This window comes from Varanus komodoensis, unplaced genomic scaffold (assembly GCF_004798865.1).
Source record: "Varanus komodoensis strain SLA01 unplaced genomic scaffold, ASM479886v1 scaffold74, whole genome shotgun sequence".
Taxonomy (NCBI): Eukaryota; Metazoa; Chordata; class Lepidosauria; order Squamata; family Varanidae; genus Varanus; species Varanus komodoensis.
Genome location: NW_025336401.1, coordinates 2,943,945 through 2,962,259, shown reverse-complemented (window position 1 = coordinate 2,962,259; position 18,315 = coordinate 2,943,945). Strand labels below are relative to the sequence as shown.

The following is an 18,315-nucleotide window of genomic DNA, read 5'->3' as shown; positions in this document are numbered from 1 at the left end:
AATTTTCTAAACAAACAAACAAACAAACATGAAGGCAATAGACTTCCGCTTGTGTTTTCTAGGAATTGATATGCAGAGGTGTGCTACCTTTGATATGAGAGGTCCAATCCATCTATAGCAATACCTAGCTTAATCAACCTATGGGTCGTTGCCTTAGCCAAAGATAACTCTCAGTTTGGTGCCAAATGATCAAGCAAGAACTGGTTATTTGATCAGTTCCTGGCCTTTTTGGTTTCTGTTCCCTTTGTCTGCTCGTTCCCTGTAGCTGTAATGCTGGCATGTAAAGCAGCTGGGTCTTTCCACTGCTCTTGCCTTTCACCTATGCACTCTGGCAAAACAATTCATGAAAAAACCACAGTTCTGGATTCACACACAGGGAGAACCCATGGTTTAAACAACCCAGAGGGCACAACACACCAACCAAGCATAGGTTCTTTTTGTGGGTTGTCCATGGTTAACTGCTCATAATTAGCCCATAGTTCTAGGTTCACATATAAGGATAACCTGGAGTTCAACATCTCATAGTATGGGTTGGTGTTATATGCAGGCCAGGTAAATATATATCAAATCCATCAACAATCAGAAGTTTAATCCCTATTTTAAAGCCATCATTACTTCAGGAGGAAGTGAATTCCATAATTTCAAGTAAGAACTGGGTAAACCCAGGACATCCTTTGGTCTGCCTACCAGTCAACTGAATTAGATGGACCCCACGTTCTAGTCTTATGAGAGATGAAAAAAAAATTCTATCATTTTGAGGAAAAAAAATTTCTATCATTTTCTGTGCATAATTGTGCAGTCCTCTCTCATCTCCCCTTTTTCCTAAACACCCACCCCACACACACACACAAACAATATAACCTTTATTTTCAGGGAAGCTACTGCAACCCCCCGATATTTTAATTGGTCTTTTCTGAAATGTTTCTAGTTCAATCCCAGCTAATGCCACTCTAGTTGGCACCCTAACTAACCTACTCCCTCATCTGAACTATTAGGCTATAGCTTTAAGAATCTCTGCAGGTTAATTGGTGGTATTTGACTGCCTGTTGTGTGTGGATAAAAATGGCCATAATGCAAGATGGAGGTACTGAGCAATCTCTGGACCGAAGCACTTCCTCAGCTGCCAACAAAGCAAAGGTTTAAGTGGCCTGTTCTTCCTGATTGGCCCATCAAGGGGCTTTTCTCTCTCTAATCCCTAATCAGGTGCCAACTGGCTTCTTTTGGTGGGCAAGGGAGCATGTACATTTTCAGTCTTTTGATCTTGGCCTCCTCGGAGTTCTGTCAGATAGCAGAAGCATACAAGCAGTGCAAAGCCTGAAGAAATCAGGAAAGTTAGTGCTGAAACTGTGTCAGGAAACCAGATTAGACATAATCTTCTCTCCAGATACAGGGAGTAGTGGAACAATGGAAAAGGAGGAAATCTGGTATCTCTTGTTCTTTTTCTCCTGTAGTCTTTCTCTCCCCCTCACTCGTTCAGGCAGTGACTTGCCCAAGGTCAACCAATGAACCTAATGGTGGATTAAGGATGGCATTCCATCTGAACTATAACTTGCTAAATACTACAGCTCCTGTTACCAGATATGACTGTCGGCTGGTCCTAATAAATTTGGTGCAGTGCTAGGCACTGCTGCTGTTTGGCTTGTGTGTGTGTATTGTATTAATGTAAATTCATATAGCTATGGATCATTGTGGCTGCTTGAAATTTTGGACCTTCCTTGAGAGAGTGGCTGTTAGGGCTGTTATGAGTGTGTGCATTTCAGAATTTACCAGTAAAGCCCTGGCTCTTACGTGAGCAGAATTTGCCCCGTATCTTCTGTATGTGGGCAGAGGATGAAAACAGAGTGATGAAAACAAGCACACATTGAGAATCATCAGCCAAATCCAAATTTCATAGTTCATCTCCTGTTTTAAATTACACGCACATCATTTCAAGTTCTTTTGTGCCAAATGACCTCACATGCAGGGCATGGACTCTCCCAGCAACACAGACAAACCCCTGCAAAGGGAACTGGTCCATTAAAGGTGACGCTCTATAGATCTCATTAGCTGAGCAGACATTAGGGATACAGTTCTTCAACAATAATTACACTATTATCTCTCACCCTGACAAGCACCAAAGTGGCCTGTGCCTTGGGGGAAAAGTTGAGCGGCATTATGACTACAACCAATATAACAGAAGAGAATGCTTCAAACGCCCATTTTATTCAAGATGTGAAGTAGGAAATCTTACCAAATAATTTCCAATGAGGGAAGTATTGGACAACACCCTAAGAAAAATAAAAAATAGAATCTATTCTATTCACCCTAAGACATAGGATCTGCTAAGGGAGAGACAGGCAGAGCACACCACTACCCCTCATGAAAACAAACATGATTGTAAAGAAACAGCACGGCCTTATGAATTCTTGTGACAGCCAATATGTTGTAGTGATTAGCGTGCCGGAGTGGGATGCCAAATATCCCAGTTCTTGTTCCCCACTCATCTGTGGGACCGACCAGCCACTGACTCCACTCAACGTACAGGCTTGCTGATAGGCTAGAATGGAGCAACGTATTAGTTATCTTGGGTTCCATCTAAGAGAAAAAAGCAGGATATAAAGATAGTAATAAATCAGGCTTACGTGTCATCTCTCCATCTAAGTAAACATGCTAACCACTAACCACCCTCTTAAGGACAAGGTCTGCAGCTTGGGAGTGCTCCTCGATCCAGAGCTTTCGCTGGAAGCTCAAGTAACAGCGGTGGCGAGGAGCGCTTTCTTTCAGCTTCGGCTGATTCACCAGCTGCGTCCCTACCTGGAGAACGACTGCCTGGCAACAGTGACACACGCATTGGTCACTTCCCGATTAGACTTCTGCAATGCGCTCTACGTGGGGCTGCCCTTGAAGACGGTCTGGATACTTCAGATGGTGCAAAATAGAGCAGCCAGGTTGCTGGCGGGGACTGGGCGTTACTCTCGTATAACCCCAGTCCTCTACCAGCTTCACTGGCTTCCCATCGAAGTCCGGGCTCAATTCAAGGTGCTGGTCATTACCTATAAAGCCCTTAACGGCTTGGGACCTGGATACCTAAAGGAACGCCTTCTTCCGTATTTGCCCTCCCGCCCCCTGAGATGGGCGGCAGAGGCCCTCCTCCGGGAACCCTCCGTGAAAGACATTAGGAGGCAAAGTACCCGGAGGAGGGTTTTCTCTGCAGTGGCGCCCCATCTGTGGAATGTGTTCCCCAGAGAAGTCCACCTGGCGCCGTCATTATTTGCTTTTCGGAGCCAGGCCAAGACCTTTTTATTTAAATGTCATTTTAATTGTTGATTTTATTTATTGATTTTAACAACTTTGGCTAGGATGTCTCCAACTGTATTTTATTGTACTAATGATATTTATTTATTTGTAAGCCACCCCGAGGCCCAGGTGAATGGGGAGGCATATAAATCTGCTAAATAAATACATACATAAATAAATTCCCTTTACCAGCTCTCTTTCCTATGACTATCAGGTGATCCAAATAAACTGGGCATGGAACAGTGGTGCCTTGGCTCACAAACTTAATCCGTTCCACAAGTCTGGTTGTGACCCGAATTGGTAGCGAGCCAAGTCAAATTCCCCCATAAGGTTCAATGTAAATACGGTTACTCCATTCTGTAATTATTTTTTTTTAAATCACAAAAAATTGAAACGAAGTAACAAAGAACGACAAAGTAACAAAGTACAGTACAGTAGAGAACACTAATCTAGGCGGTGGGGGGAGTTTATTGTTTGGAGGGAGAGTCCAAACCATAATCACGCGATAGCGATCATGCTTGGAGGGGTGGGGAGATGGCCGCATTGCGATCATGCTCAGGGGGAAGACTGGCACGATCACAATGGCGGGGGGGAAGATGGCCGCGATCATGGTTGCCACCCAATGCAGAGTTCGCAAACTGAGGCAAAATTTTTCTGAAATTTCTGTTTGCGACCCAATTTGGTCGTGAACTGAGGTGTTCGTGAACAGAGCTACTACTGTATAATGAACTCCTGCTGTTTAATATGTGTGCGTGCACACATGCGCATCTGTAGAAAGACATACATAGATGCACGTAACTAGGACCAGACTGGGTCAAAGGTGGGCAACATGGTGCCCCAGAAACCTTTCTCGGCACTTGCCAAGGTGTCCCAAGGAGAGTAATGGGGCTGAAGAGCTAGAGAGCCAGTGGAAAGGTAGCAGAAGGGCCAGGAAGCCAGTGGGAACGGTTGGGAGAGGAGCAGGACGTCTGAGTGGAGCCAGCTATGAGTGCCGGGGGGGCTTGGGGAGGGTGGTGTGCTGCTATGTCGGATTGGATGGGGACTGCAAGAAAGAGAGAGAGGGTTGACAAGAGCTTTTGGAAGGATCCTGAAAGGATCTTTGAATGCTTGCTGCAAGGTGGAAAAGTGAGGAATCAGGACCAGGGTCCAAGAGGTCCCCTAGATTGTCTCCTCCATTTCCCTGCTGTAACCAGCTTGTTCACCTCCCTCTTACTCTGGCCCAGGTAACAGTGGTTTGGGGAAAGAGGAGCAAGGGATGCTGCCATGTCCTCACAATCTGCCTCTTCGCTCTTCAAATGAGAAATGGATGGGTAGGAAAAGGGATGCAGTGCAGTAGTAGCTGATGACAGTGGAAATCGTAAGGTAGACTCACACGGGGAGGGGACTCTCTGGCCAAGGGCTCTCCGAAACCTGCAGCCAGCACTGGGTAGGATAATCCTGTAGATTCACTGTATGCATATGTGCATATATGGAGTGTTAGTGTCTGTGTGATCTTGAGCAAGAGAGAAAAGTGACCAAAATCTAGTGTGCTGCATTATATTTTCAGCCCACCATTCTTCCTCTTCAAAGGCACCCAAGGTGGCTTACAAGTTTTCTTCCTCACCAGTTTATCTTTACAATTACCACACTGTGAAGGAGGTTAGGCTGAAAATCTGTGACTGGTTCAAAGCCACTCAGTGAGCTTCATGGCGGAGGGGGGGCTACAACTTGGATCCTTCATCCCCAGCCTAGATGTCTCAACACTATGCCACACTGGAATTCTGTTTGTTTAGTGAATCATTGCTTATACACCCATCTGTACCTTGTATTCTGTGTTTTGGGCAGATTACTTGTCCTTTCAAGAATCTGTCATAGCAGCCATATTGTGATGGTATCCAGGATAATTTCTCAAATTTCCAAACTATGAACCAGAAAGGTCGCCTACTCCTATCTAGAGTCTGAACTAATCAGGAGTAGTAATAGGCCTGGGCCAAAGCCTCAAAGTCTCTTTTCTTTTCAATGGTTTTACCTGTTCCCTTGCCTTTTTTTCCCTCTCCCGGAAGCTGGAGATGTAATGTTCCAAAGAAACTGTAGTGTTAATTCAGTCTCTGTCTGTGTTTCCCAAGATAAAGTCCTTTATAGCTTGTTCCACCTAATACAGTAATAGAGGGAATCATACAGCACCTTGTAGGCATATGTATGCAAATAATACAACATTCTATACCAATTGTAAATCTCACAGAATAGCAACACCTATTAAAATATCAGGGAATGTGTTTGGTAGAAATATGAAAGATATCTTTGGAGGCTTAACGAAACAGCCATAACTTAGTGACAAAGACTTTACAAGCTACATGCAGAGACAGTCTTAGGAGCTCCAAATCTCTGAGGCCCCTTCCCCAGCACCTTGCAACCCATGGGTATTTGTTGAAAGACAGGGGGGCCCTCTTGCATCCGACCCCCTTGATGAGTTGGCTTTTGGCTCACATGGGCTCCCCGCCCCCCTCACGCTGCGGCCTCCTTGAACCTGCGAGGCAGATTTGTCTGCTATCAGATGCCTTCTTCTCCCCTGCCCACGTGCCCCTTTTGATAGCAGTACCCTTAGGAGACAGGGCTCTGTGAAGACACCTGCCCAAGCAGCCTTCAGGGCCTGGGAACACGCACCTTCGGGCCTTCATTTTTTATTTTCCTGCTCCGGTGGGATTGCGCCCCCGGGCGCACGGGGCGTCTTTGTTATACGTACACCGAGTGTGCACGTGCAACCGGCAGCTGCGGTGCTTGTAAGGGAGCAGAAGGCAGCGCCGTCCATCGCGGCCCTGTCAAAAGTGCCAACAAGACCGGCCGGGGGGGGGGGGGATGCCCATCCCCCAACCACTCGCTGCGCACGCGCGGCAGAGGAAGCACAGACGAGGCAAGAGAAAGGAAGGCAGGGTGGGGCGAGAGAGATGACGTAGCGAACAAGCGCCGCGCATGCGCTCTACCTCTCGTGGACTCTTTCCCCAACGGTCGCTTGACTAGGAGTCCTCCTCCTTCCCGGCAGCCAGCGCGACGAAGAGACGCAGAAAGAGGCGGAGCGTGGAAATCGGAGCTCGGCGAGCCGGCCCGCTGAGGCGGTGGAGGAGCGAGTGAGGGAACCGAGAGCGTGGCGGTGCTGGGGGATCCTCTGCGGCTGTCCGGAGCGCCAGGAGACAGCGGCCTGGCCGGAAGGGTGAGTGCGGGCCGGCAGGGGCGTCCGGCCCTCAGTGCGCGCGGAAGGGGAGATGGAGGACCCCTCCCCACCAGCATCCCTCCTCCCGTCCTACCTGTGAGGTGAAAACAGGCCGCTTAATCTCCTTAGGCGCAGAAGGGCCCGAATTTGAGAAACGTGCTGCTCAGGCGACCCTAAGGTCGCTTCACTCCGTGAGTGCGGGAGGTGGGACTGGTTCTGTGTATGTGTGTACACGTGTCTGTTTCTCGGGTCTGTGTACTAGGACGGGATTCCCGGCCTGGATGTCTCAGGACGGCAAACTGGCCCCGGCATGCCCAAAAAACTGAGGAGGAGGAGGAGGAGGAAGAGCAGGAGAGGGGGGCCAGAATCGTGGTTTCTTGTTATGTCGAACCTTTGCCCCCCCCTCGCCCGCCCCGCTCATTGGCAGTTATTGGAGGAGGAGGAGGAGGAGGGCGACTTTTATTAATAGCTCTTATGTAAATTTGTTTGCTAGCAGGTTGTTGATGTCCATGGAGCGCTGTGGAGGACTGAGGGGCTGGCTTTGGAGGGTAATTTAGGATTTGTAAGCTGTTGAGAGAGTTGGCCTTATTTAAAGTGGGATTTATCTAGAGTTGCTGGAGGAGCGAGTTCTCAGAGTTGGATAAGGGATGGCAAGAAGTCCGGTGCACCAACTAAAGCAACGGCTCTGAATCCTCTAAGGGAAAGGTAGATGGTGTTGGGGTTTATAGCACTTAGTGTAATAGCTTTTGATCTGAAGGTTGAATGCTTCCAGTCATTCTCCCCCACCCCCTTTGCAGTTTGGCAGATCTGGACAATATCCTTTGCTGTAAACATTGTCATGTGATTTGGCTGCATTTTGTTATGATGCTAAGCTGAAGAGTACCAGTTTAAGAACACCTCCCCAGGATATGTGTTTCTCCTGCCAGTTTCTTAGAGACCTAGCTCCTGGAACAGCAGGAGTGTAATTGGTCCGTGCTCTAGAAATAGAGAGCATCATTAAATAGGAAATGAGGAAATGACAGTTAAAAACAATCCAGGATAATGCTCAGTTTCCTGTAAAACATATTGTTTCCACAAACAATAGAATGATTCATATTGTGGTATCAGGATCAGTCCCACACAACTTCCTGGCTTTTGTTGGCCTCCAGAGTAAATAATTTTACACATGTGATTTTAAAGATTAATTGTCATGAATGGTTTGGTGTCTCAAATAGTTATTCAGACAAGAAGGAAGTGGTTTCATATTATGCCAAATCCCTGTATGTCTTATCCTCCAAGTCACAACCTCCCACTCAGTAAGCCCTACTGTATAAAGTGGAGATTGCTTCTAAATGAGCATACTTTGATTTGGCTCTTAAAGCAGTGACACAGCTGGCACCTGTCGGTGGCAGGGCAATCGGTTCTGACTTCCAGAAGCATGTAGACAGAGGTAACTGCGCACTCCCTGCATACATTTCTCGGCTCCCTCGAGGGATCCTAGCCCCCCACCCCGACACAGAGAGGGATGACTACTGCTGCCACGAGGTGTGTGAGATAGTCAGTTGGAAGAGATGCAGACTGGGGGCAAGGAGATCTGTCAAGATGCTACCCACCAAGGCTGACCTGTTGGGCTGCTTAGAGGAGGTGGATGGCTGCATGGGTTGCCAAGAGCAGTGGGTGCAGTGAGAAGAGATGGTTGGGCGATGCAGGGCATTGCTCCATGTATCACTCCTGATTGGCTCAGGTGTGCTATATATGGGAGAACCTCCCATCTTTCCTGGGACAGTTTTACCCTGGATATCATCTGGGCAGCTCTGGCGTAGAAATATAAGTTCTTCCACCTGTGGTCCCTGTATTGTTGACTTTGTATGAAGGCTGAGGGTGGAAGGAAAACAAATGCCCCATGATGTGTCTGGTTCCTGTCTGAGGCCATGTTGTTTGGGGAGCTTCCTTGAACTGTTTGCAGTGTGAATTCACACCCACCATATCCCTTTTTTTCACCCCTGAAGTGACTGTTCCCCAACTCCCTGCATTCACGCAGACGGTGAGTGGAGTACATGTCACACCCTTTCTCCCAGTGCGGTTTCTACAGCACCCTTCCTTCCACTGGGGTTTCTGTTTTCCAGCCCCCTGCCCTATTCAGTGAGCCACTGGAGACTAGTATTGTGTGTCCTGGCCTCCCCCTCTCTTTGTCTGTTTGTCCAGAGCATTTCCTGGGTGAGTCTTGAACAGCTGTGTGCATTCCCTGTGGGCTTACCTTCTCATCCTTCCTGTATTGTGCTCATGAAACCAGGTGTGAAGAGGGGGCTGAAGTCTCTGCCTGTGGGGATGTTTGGAAACTGGCAGCTGTTGGGTTGCTGCTGACCATTCCATTGGAGCTTGTGAAGTGGAGGTCCTGTGGCATCATTTGAGGGTTGATTCAGGGGCCTTCTCCTTTGTTGTGCATTCCTTGGCTGCTTCTATATGTAAACGGCATGTGGATGTCATTTGTGGCATGGGTCCCGACTGGTAGCACAATGTGAGGCTACCACATGAGGGGTGATTATACCCCGTAAACTTGACTTCCCTGAAATAGGCTGAATAAGGAAATCACAGTTTGCTGATTTTTTGGACAACCTTACTTGTCCAAACAGGTTCATTGCCATTGAATTACTAGCTTTTCCTGGAATTCTTTATTTATGCAATACCAGAAACTTTTTAAACATCTTGGGGTTTTTTGTGGGCTGGCATAGTTCCAAAGCAGACTTTGTGATGTTCCTTATGTGTTTGAAGGCAGCACTGTATATAAATTACTAAATGCACATGAATACTTGAGTTCTGATCATTACATGTGCCGTACAAAGTAATAGCAGGTCTTTCAAATCTTATTTTGTGGCAAAAAATTGACCAAAGATCCAGGGAAGAACACATGTTTCAAATTATACATTTCACATGTACCACCTCTGAAATTTGAATTTGTCTGACAATGCAGCTCAGAAATAACTTAATACAGAGTGCACCCAAACAGTATTATCAGTTTGAGTTTTAGGGCTGCTTGATGCATTACAAAAATCCTACCCAAATAGGATACCACACAATCCAAGGATAGGATTGAAACATTTTTTGCTATTGGTCGATGTACATGCATGCACTGGGTTTTGGTATCTTGTATTTGGTTCTGATTGTCTCAGTACATGGGGTGAAAACCTCAAGGATGATCATTGCATGCTGCAGCCTGTTTTCAAGTCATGGGTTAATGAAGTGCCTTTTCTAGAGCAGGTATGCACCTTTGTGAAGCAAGTTCTCCTGCAGTCTCAGAAGTTACAGCATTGGTAGTTATGATGTTCACTGCACATTGTTGAAACTTCTTCATATAGCCTACAAGTTCTTGTTTAAAATCTTGAAAAAAAAAAAACCCTTTCTACTCGATACTTTAACTTCAAGAGTTTTTTCCCACCTTATTTATGTGTTGATTAAAGTCTGGATTTTATCATTGTTGCTTTATCAGAAGTTAATTTTAAGTCTTGTTTAATCAGAAAGCATTGGAGTGGCATTGAAATATTTAGTCTTATACTTAAGCATCTTATGGGCACTTCTTTGTTTTGAATTGGATTGTGATTTCAGAATTGGACTGGAACTCCAGAAGGACAATCGTCACTCTTTGGACTTTGCTATCCAAAGGATATGTCATGTATCTGCTAAAGTGGGGTATAGTCCACAAATGTTTATGCCAGAAGAAATGTGTTGGTCTTTAAGGGCATTTTTTGTTTTTACTGCAACTTACTAACATAGTTACTCAGTGGAATATGGTAACAATTATAGCATGTATCAGAATTGGACAAATGGGACCAAAGTGTCCCCCTCACTTCCCATTCACCAGTGATGCCATGAATTCTGTTTATCCTGCTTAATGTTTTATGTGCCCTCTTTTGTGCAGCCTGAAACCTTGTTAAGATCAAACCTGAAATTGAAATTGCTGCAGTTTGCAAGTCTTTTGCTTTCAATTGCTTTTTAATTTGATAGTGTTCATTCAAAGCACAAACTGGCCCAATTATTCCTTGAAGTAGCTACTGCTACAAAGGAGCTTCAGGTGTACTCGTTCCCTTACAGGTATATCACGTACTATGGATGTAATTGGCATTGCCCTGCCACTTTGGCTCAAGGATCCATTTTGGTTCCGGAAGGCACAATCTGCAAAGCTGCTAGGAACGTTGTTAAGGCCATGAAAGCACTGCTGGAGCACAGGAGCTATCGAATATATTTGCTGCTTGTTTGATTGGATTAAAGAGGGTTGCTCACTGTGTCTGGGAAAACATGTAAATACCTGCCAGATTGCCCTGCTGCCACCCAGCAACTAAGTCAGGAAGAGTATCTTTGAACTGATGGATCAAAGGCCCTGGGAGGAAAAATGGCCCAATCCTGAAGAATCCCCTTATGATGCCAGTTCCTCTTATGTTTTTGTTTTGGACACCTTTATTGCTGTTAAGAGAGATTCATCACCTTATACACCCTGAAAAAGAGAGCTTTTCCACCTCTGATAAATTATTCATTGATTCTCTAGTACAGTTTCCATGCCTAGAAATGCAGTTTGGTCTCTCAGACCCTGCAGATATACTTTAATCTCTGTGAGAGCTGTCAACTTTGAATCCAGGAGAAGTGGCCAAGAAGTGGGATTAAGGTTATGTGAATAGTCTTGAGCAGAATGCACAGTTTCTGAATCTTACTGAGAACTCTGAGAATCCTCATTAGCTCCCTATCTAAATGTAATTTTCAGTCGCGGCTCCAGCTTTCCTCCTAACAGCTTAACTCCTCTTTGCTATCCTTGCCTTTACCAGCCCAGAAGCCATTCTTTTGGCTCTTTTTATTATTTATTATTTTTACATTTGCTGCCCTGCCTTTTTGTCCTATTGAAGGAACAGAAGATAGCTTAACTAGTCCTCCCTTTCTTCATTTCATTCTCATCATTTATCCTCACAATAACACTGTCAATAACAGTTATCAACGAGCTTAATGGCCAAATGGGAACTGGAACCTCATTTCCCAAGTTCCAGTCCAGTGCTAACCACTATACCACACTTTCGCACTTTCTGGTCAAATTGGTGTTTAGAACTGCCCATTTAGTAAAGTTGAGGACCCTGCAGGTAGAGTGTGTCCCTAGTATTTCTCTGACTTCTTACAACTAGCAGAGCCCCTTCTTCCAAAGATAGGTGATTCTAATCCCTCTTGATCTATTTCTTTTCCTTTCCTCTAACTTTGTCCACTCTCAGCATCACTGCCACCAACACCTGAGCTTCCTTGGTTGTATAACCTTCTGACATCCCACTCTGCTCTTTCTGTGTTTCCACCTTCTTTTTTCTATTTGGTAACCACTAATTTTTGCATTCTGTTGTTGTTTTGTTAGATTTTTACAATCAGCATACCAGTTCATGTGCCAGGCAGTGTGGCTATACATACCAAACCATTTTTCTCATCTGGAACAAGTTATAAGTTTAGGTTTATGAAAGAGTGCTTGAGCAAATCCCCTTGTTTTAGGAGAAACTGTTCCCCATTTTAGTAGAAGCAAAGTGCCTAAATCATTGTGAACACTGATTCTCTGGCTAAAGGCCCCACTAGACCAAGTGCTGGTCATTGCACATATATACAAGCAAGTGGCATGTTCATGTGAATTATAACTTACAACAGTACTACAGACAGTTGTCGCAATTGTGCTCATGTAGAATTTTTTCCCTGCATAGAAGCATGCCAACAATATGTCAGTAGAATTGTGGAAGGTGAAAGGGCCTTTCTTGTATGTTATTCAACATTTCACCTGGCTGTAAACATGAAAACAAAAGCAGTCATATTTCTGTTTTCCATTCCATTCACAGGTTTGCCAAAATGCTTTCAGAGTCTTAAATTACTCCAGGCCAGAAGTCTTTGGGATTAAGCCATCCTACAAACAGCAAGGAGGACACGGTGCCAATGCAGCAACAAAAAAGACAGCCAGAGTTAGTGGAAGGACATCTTCCTGTCTTCGTGTTCCCCACTGAGCTCATATTTTATGCTGATGACCAATCCACACACAAACAAGTGTTGACGCTCTATAATCCCTATGAATTTGCCTTAAAATTCAAAGGTGAGTGTCAGGGACTTTAAATTTAAGCTCTAGGATGCAGGGCAATGGCAGGCAACTAAATGAAACGTAGGTATTATACTGTATATGAGTACTTGACCTTTGTGACCAGTATGTCTTAAGGCTGCCATTTTTCTTTCATTTCAGTTCTTTGTACAACTCCGAATAAATATGTTGTTGTGGATCCGGCGGGTGCAGTGAAACCCCAGTGCTGTGTCGATATGTGAGTAAAATTAGCTTCTTGAATCATTCCCCCAAGCATAATCCTTCCTGTCATGCACTTTTCTGTTACCCTTGGGAAAGGCTTGTTAAGGGAAATTAAAATAGAAAATAATTTATTAGGAAATTAATATATGGAATTAAATTCCTGTTGGAAATTAACATCCCTGTCGTTTGGCTCAGTAGCTGAATTTGGACTAGTCCTTGCCCGTCAACACAGGCTACCTCACAGAGCCACTGAGAAACAGAGTGAGGGTGACTCACATATATCATCCTGAACCTTTTGGGAAAAGGGTGTTATTAAAATGTAATAAATACATTTAAAATAGCTCCAGAGCCTCTGTAGTGATTGGAAGGCTGAATTCCTATTTGCTATGTGTAAGAGGCAAATGAGGGTTATCATAGTGGATGTTTTCCATATGTGGAATGTGGAAGGTGCAGTCCTGGGCTTCGTTCTTCTACGTATGCATGCAAGTTAAGCCGCAGAGCAGGGATGAGGCTATTGGTGGGAGGGGGAGCTGTCTACGCTGTCATCAAAAACGAGCGTATCCTTATGCTTTGTCAACTGCAGTGGTTTCACAATGGCCATTCATCCCCCCTCCCCACATAGAGCAAGCACAAGGTTTGCTTCCGTTACAGAGTGATTCGTCACCGAGATGTTCGACCTTGCCACTATGGTGTGATAGACAAATTTCGGCTCCAGGTCTCTGAGCAAAGCCAGAGGAAAGCACTGGGAAGAAAAGAAGTAATTGCTACCCTACTTCCCACATCAAAAGAGCAGCAGCAGAAGGAAGAGGAAGAAACACGGCTAAAAGAACATCTGACCGAAAGTGTCTTTTTTGAACAGCCGCTGTGTCAGCCAGGTAACTAAGACGCTGGGAATACTTTCCTTCCAGTTCAGGCAGTATGTATATGGATAATATGTGTGGAACCCCGGGACTCAAGAGCTCATTCCCTTGGCTTACGTACATCCACTGTCTTCAGTCCTTTGCCACCTGGATGTGTTGGACTACAGCTCCCATCATCACTTGCTAGCATGAGGGTTGTGCTCCAATGCATCTAGAAAGCACCAGGTTTGCAAAGGTTGCTTTGTGACCGCTGCCTTTCTTTCTGTTTAAGATGTGTGTTCTATTGCAGCAGATCGTTTTCGTGTTATCACGAGACACCTTGATTACGGATTCTTTGTCTTGCCTCTAACTGATAGCTGTTCACTTATAGTCTAAGTGTGCCTGTACACCACTGCCCTGCTCTCAGTGCAGGCCAAATCCTGCTTCTGCATTGTAGGGCTGGATGAGAAGAAGGTGAACACCTAGATGCTTCTGTGCATTGTTTCTGTTTCCTCAGCAGGTGCATGAGTAATAACTGTGGCGTTTCCTGCTCGGCAGGGGTGGGCAACGTGGACCGCAGGGCCCCCTCAGCCTTGCTGCTCCATAGGATGCAGCCTTCCAGGGATGACAAAGCGCTGAAGGCGGCCCTCAGACCCCCTCGAGTTGCCCCTTACCGTGTGCTGCTCTTGCCTTAAAAATAGTGGCTTGCATCCTAATTTTCTGTTAATGGGATAGTTAATGTTCACAGAACAGCGCTTTCCTTCTTCCCTCCATAGGTGCCCTTGCCCTTTGGAAATCGGGTTTGTGGGCCTTTGGGAGGAGGTCTGGAAGGGGGTGTGACAGGGTCGGTGCATGGAGAGTGAGGGTATGTGGAAATGTGAATACAGATGTGCAGAATCCAAGCTGTTTTGTTTAAGAAATCAACCCAGAAGCATTTGTTCTGTTGATGTAGTTCACTTTATATTCTGTCTCCTCCCCATGCTCAAGCCCGTAACAGTTAGAGGGAGAAATAAGGCATTGTCTATATTCAGTTTCTGGTAATGTTTTGTTTTAAACTAGTTGAGGTAAATAAATTCCTAATACTGGGCAGTAGACTTCACTCAGAGAAAGACTAAGCCATTGCCTAGGGGCTTTTTGACAGAGATACTTTCAACCCACGTAGATTGGTGGTACTTCATATTTACAGGTGATTTAATCTTTCCTTGAGCAGACTTCCTCCACATATATTGGGAAGAGAGCAATGGTAAAAATGCATTTTCTAGATGGCATCTAGAAAGGAATGACTGCTCAGTGCCACAGGCTAGAGCAGTGGTCCCTGCAGCCACCTCCAGGCGAACGATAACCTGGAGATGGAGATGAGGAGCAGGACTCTGGTGATTTTCCGGGATCTCTCCATGGCTTTCGATGCCATCAGCCATGCTAACCTTCTGGAGAAGCGGTCTGAGCTGGAAGTGGGGGCACTGCGCTGTTACTGCTCCTGCTTGGATGGCCAGCTCCAGGAGGTTCTCTGAAGGAGTACTGCTTGGCTGCATAGTTTTTCCAACATGGAACTCCCCAGTTGTTTCCTCCTGCGCTATTCAGCATCTACAGGAAACCACTGAATGGGGTCCTCCAGCATTTTGGAGTGTGTGGCCATCAGTGCACTGATGACACACAGCTCTCTTCTGCACAGGTGAGGCTGTGGAGGTGCTGAATCTGCCTGGCCGTTAGAATGGATTGGATGAGGGCTGGCAAACTGAAGCTCAGTTCAGACCAGGCTGAGATGCTGGTAGTGGGTGGTTCTTTGGATCAGGTGGAAGGTGTTCAACCTGTTCTGGACAGATTTGAACTTCCCTTGAAAAGGAGCGGGTCTGCAGCTCAGGGGCAGTTCCTGGAGCTTTCTTTGTCACCTGACAAAGCTCATTATCTCCACCCAGTAGAGCTTGGGGAGGCTGCCTGTAGCCAGTGCCCAGTCCTGTGCTAAGAGTTAGTTGTGACATTCAGGTAAAGTCAACATAGCTAATTTTTGCACACTAATTTCTCATCTTTAGGCCGCACTTTTCAGCCAAGATGGGATCCCAAAGCAGTTTAGAACTGAAGCCTAAGTACTTTTGGAGTAATTTTGGTATAGGTAGGCATTCTCTTCAGGCAGATGGTGGTACAATCCTGGTTCCAAGTATGACCCACCAAATGGGGGCGGGGGGGGGGAGCTGCTGGCAAACTCGGAAGCTGGCTAGTGATATTGCTGTCCTCTCACAGAGGCGGCCCTTCTAGAGTCAGGCTATCTTTCCAGAGTAGGCTAAGAGTACAAAACGTGTTAGGAAATTGTGAGGAGCAGGAAGAGATAAGTGGCAAGCATGCAGGAGCCACGCTGAGAAAGAAGAAACTGGCAGCAATACATTTTGAAGCAGTTCCTTCTTGCAAGAGAAGATAGGAGAATGGCTGGTGACTTCCTGGCTTGTGGACTGTTGTAAAGGTTGTGGCTCTAAGGTCAAGATACGAATTAATGGGGGAAGCTAATAAGAGCTGAAATCCTGTACTGCTGCATAATATTGAATGTTTTTTTTCCCTTTCAGAAAACAGAATCGCCTCATCAGGGCCTAGTTTACTCACGGTCTTCCTGGGAATAGTGTGCATTGCAGCTCTTATGCTTCCCACATTGGGAGAAGTGGATTCCCTGGTGCCTCTCTACCTCCATTTAAGTGTGAATCAAAAGCTAGCAGCTGCTTATGTATTAGGTACGCAATGTTTTGCTCCCTTAAGGGATTCGGGCAACCTTCCTCACTTTGGTGATGCAGTTCAAAATGGTAAAACGGCCCAAAAATAAGTCCCATGATGCCATTAAGCCCAACATACAACTCTTAATAGCTTGAACATAGATCTGTGCTACCCTATAGTCCAATGTTGATGCATATGTAAGTTGTCTGGGCATACATTATGTTGCCATATTTCATTAAACGTAAATGTAGCTTGTTGCAGTCTTTCTGGTGCACCCACACGTGCATACATACACACTGTGTCTTTTAATGTGCGTAACCCATCAAAAATTAAATCAACACTTGATGTGTCCTTTAATTCTTTCAGGTCTCATCACCATGGTTATCCTGAAAACATGAGTGACAACTTAACTGGATGTCGAGATTCTTTTTTATCTGAATGATAGATTCACATCACGAGTGTAGACTGCCTTTGGCCCCCATTTGGCTCATTGAGATGCTGCAGAAAAGTGATTCAATGACTTACAGTACCTTTTTTTTAGACTATGTTTTAACTATGTCTGACTGAAAAGACTTCAGCACTCAGGTGCTTCTGTTACAGACAGCTATAAAGTATCCAGTAATGATACCTGTGAAATGAATCCAGAGAAACTTTTATATCTATGCCTACTGTACAAAAATTTATTCAAGTCATACGCTGTTTTTTTTAAATTCCTCATCACATCTGTGTTGGATCACCATAAGAGCTAGCCGTCCTTTCTGCAATGTTTGTTTGTCCACACCATGCCTGTAAAAATTGTAGTTAGTGCTAAATGATTTTATGTACAGATACAAACGCAGATGGCTGAACATCGTACAAAGCTGATAATCTGACAGTGATCACTTTAGGCAAACAAAAGCAGTATCATGTTTACATAAGGAACCAGTCTGTGCATACATCCTTCACCAGTGTGGGGCACAGGGCTTTTACTCATCTGTGGTATCCATTTCTGTCAAATATAATTGCCTCAATACCAACATATTGATGCGTTCCTTGATTATTTTTAGCAAGGGAGAGCTTGGTACAGAATCCTCTCCATTGGGATGGAAACTCACATTCCCATTTGGTACTATCTACCTGATTATGTATACATTTTACAGCAACAGAAACAAAGACTCTGTCAACATGTATATAATTAAAGATGTGCTTAATCTCCTTGTTTTGCAAGAAACTGATGTTAGGGATTTATTGCTACAGTTTGTATACTTTTCTCTTGCATTATCTTCCATGGAAAAGAGTTACTGTCAATTGGCACTCTCTGGTAGACCTACTTTGTCTGGTTTGAAAGAAGCACTGTCCTGTTTCCTTCCCTGGACCTGATTACTACTGTATTCGACTCTTTCATTCTCATCCATCAATGTTTTTTAAAGGTCTGATGCACTTTGATCTGTGTAAGGAATGTTTTAGAAAATTAAACCTTTGCCCCTACATTGAGTTCACCTCTGTGTATGCATGGGGAACAGCAAAACAGCCCACTGTTTCTCCAATGTTGACTTGATAGTGAAGGATCTTTACTTACTTACTTACTTACTTACTTACTTACTTACTTACTTACTTACAGTATTTTTACCCCATCCTTAAATGTCTCAGGACAGCTTAAGACATAATTAAACATAACAACACAACAAATACAACAGCCATAATAAAATGTGACTAAGCATGACCATTAAAAACTTAGTTAAAATATTTAAATTTGCTGGGTGAATAAAAAGGTTTTTACTTGGCACCGAAAAGTATATAAAGTTGGCACCAGGCAAACCTCTCTGGGAAGCACATTCCAAAGTCGGCACCACTGCAGAGAAGGCCCTTCTCCAGTTATTCACTCTCCTAACCTTCAAGGAGGATTTCTGAAGGAGGGGCTCTACCTCTGATCTTAAGGGGTGGGAGGGCATATAGGGAAGATGTTCCTTCAGATATCCTTCCCAAGCCATTTAGTGCTTTACCGGTCAATACCAGCACCTTAAATTGGGCCCGGACTTCAATCGGGAGCCAGTGTAGCT

General features: G+C 45.0%; 1 protein-coding gene and 1 long non-coding RNA gene across 2 annotated transcripts; one reads left to right on the top strand and one right to left on the bottom strand.

Annotated features, from left to right (window-relative positions):
• Positions 1-1,886: 1,886 nt before the first annotated feature.
• LOC123034970 lies at positions 1,887-6,084 on the bottom strand. Its single transcript, XR_006416866.1, has 3 exons — positions 5,920-6,084; positions 5,285-5,407; positions 1,887-2,574 (listed from the first exon to the last, which is right to left on the bottom strand). It is a non-coding gene; the product is annotated as an uncharacterized LOC123034970 (long non-coding RNA).
• A 212-nt stretch (positions 6,085-6,296) lies between these two features.
• Positions 6,297-17,743, top strand: MOSPD1 (motile sperm domain containing 1). Its single transcript, XM_044452797.1, has 6 exons — positions 6,297-6,463; positions 12,289-12,536; positions 12,681-12,756; positions 13,392-13,615; positions 16,135-16,296; positions 16,643-17,743. The coding sequence occupies exons 2-6, from the start codon at positions 12,383-12,385 to the stop codon at positions 16,672-16,674; spliced, it is 648 nt and encodes a 215-aa protein (XP_044308732.1). The 5' UTR covers positions 6,297-6,463; positions 12,289-12,382; the 3' UTR covers positions 16,675-17,743.
• Positions 17,744-18,315: the final 572 nt, after the last annotated feature.

What these genes read in the sequence shown, in the direction of transcription:
- MOSPD1 (XM_044452797.1), top strand. Translation starts at nt 12,383, where the DNA reads ATGCAGCAACAAAAAAGACAGCCAGAGTTAGTGGAAGGACATCTTCCT. An exon ending in CCCCAGTGCTGTGTCGATAT is followed by an intron (nt 12,757 to 13,391) that starts GTGAGTAAAATT and finishes CTTCCGTTACAG; the next exon opens with AGTGATTCGTCACCGAGATG. An exon ending in AGCAGCTGCTTATGTATTAG is followed by an intron (nt 16,297 to 16,642) that starts GTACGCAATGTT and finishes TAATTCTTTCAG; the next exon opens with GTCTCATCACCATGGTTATC.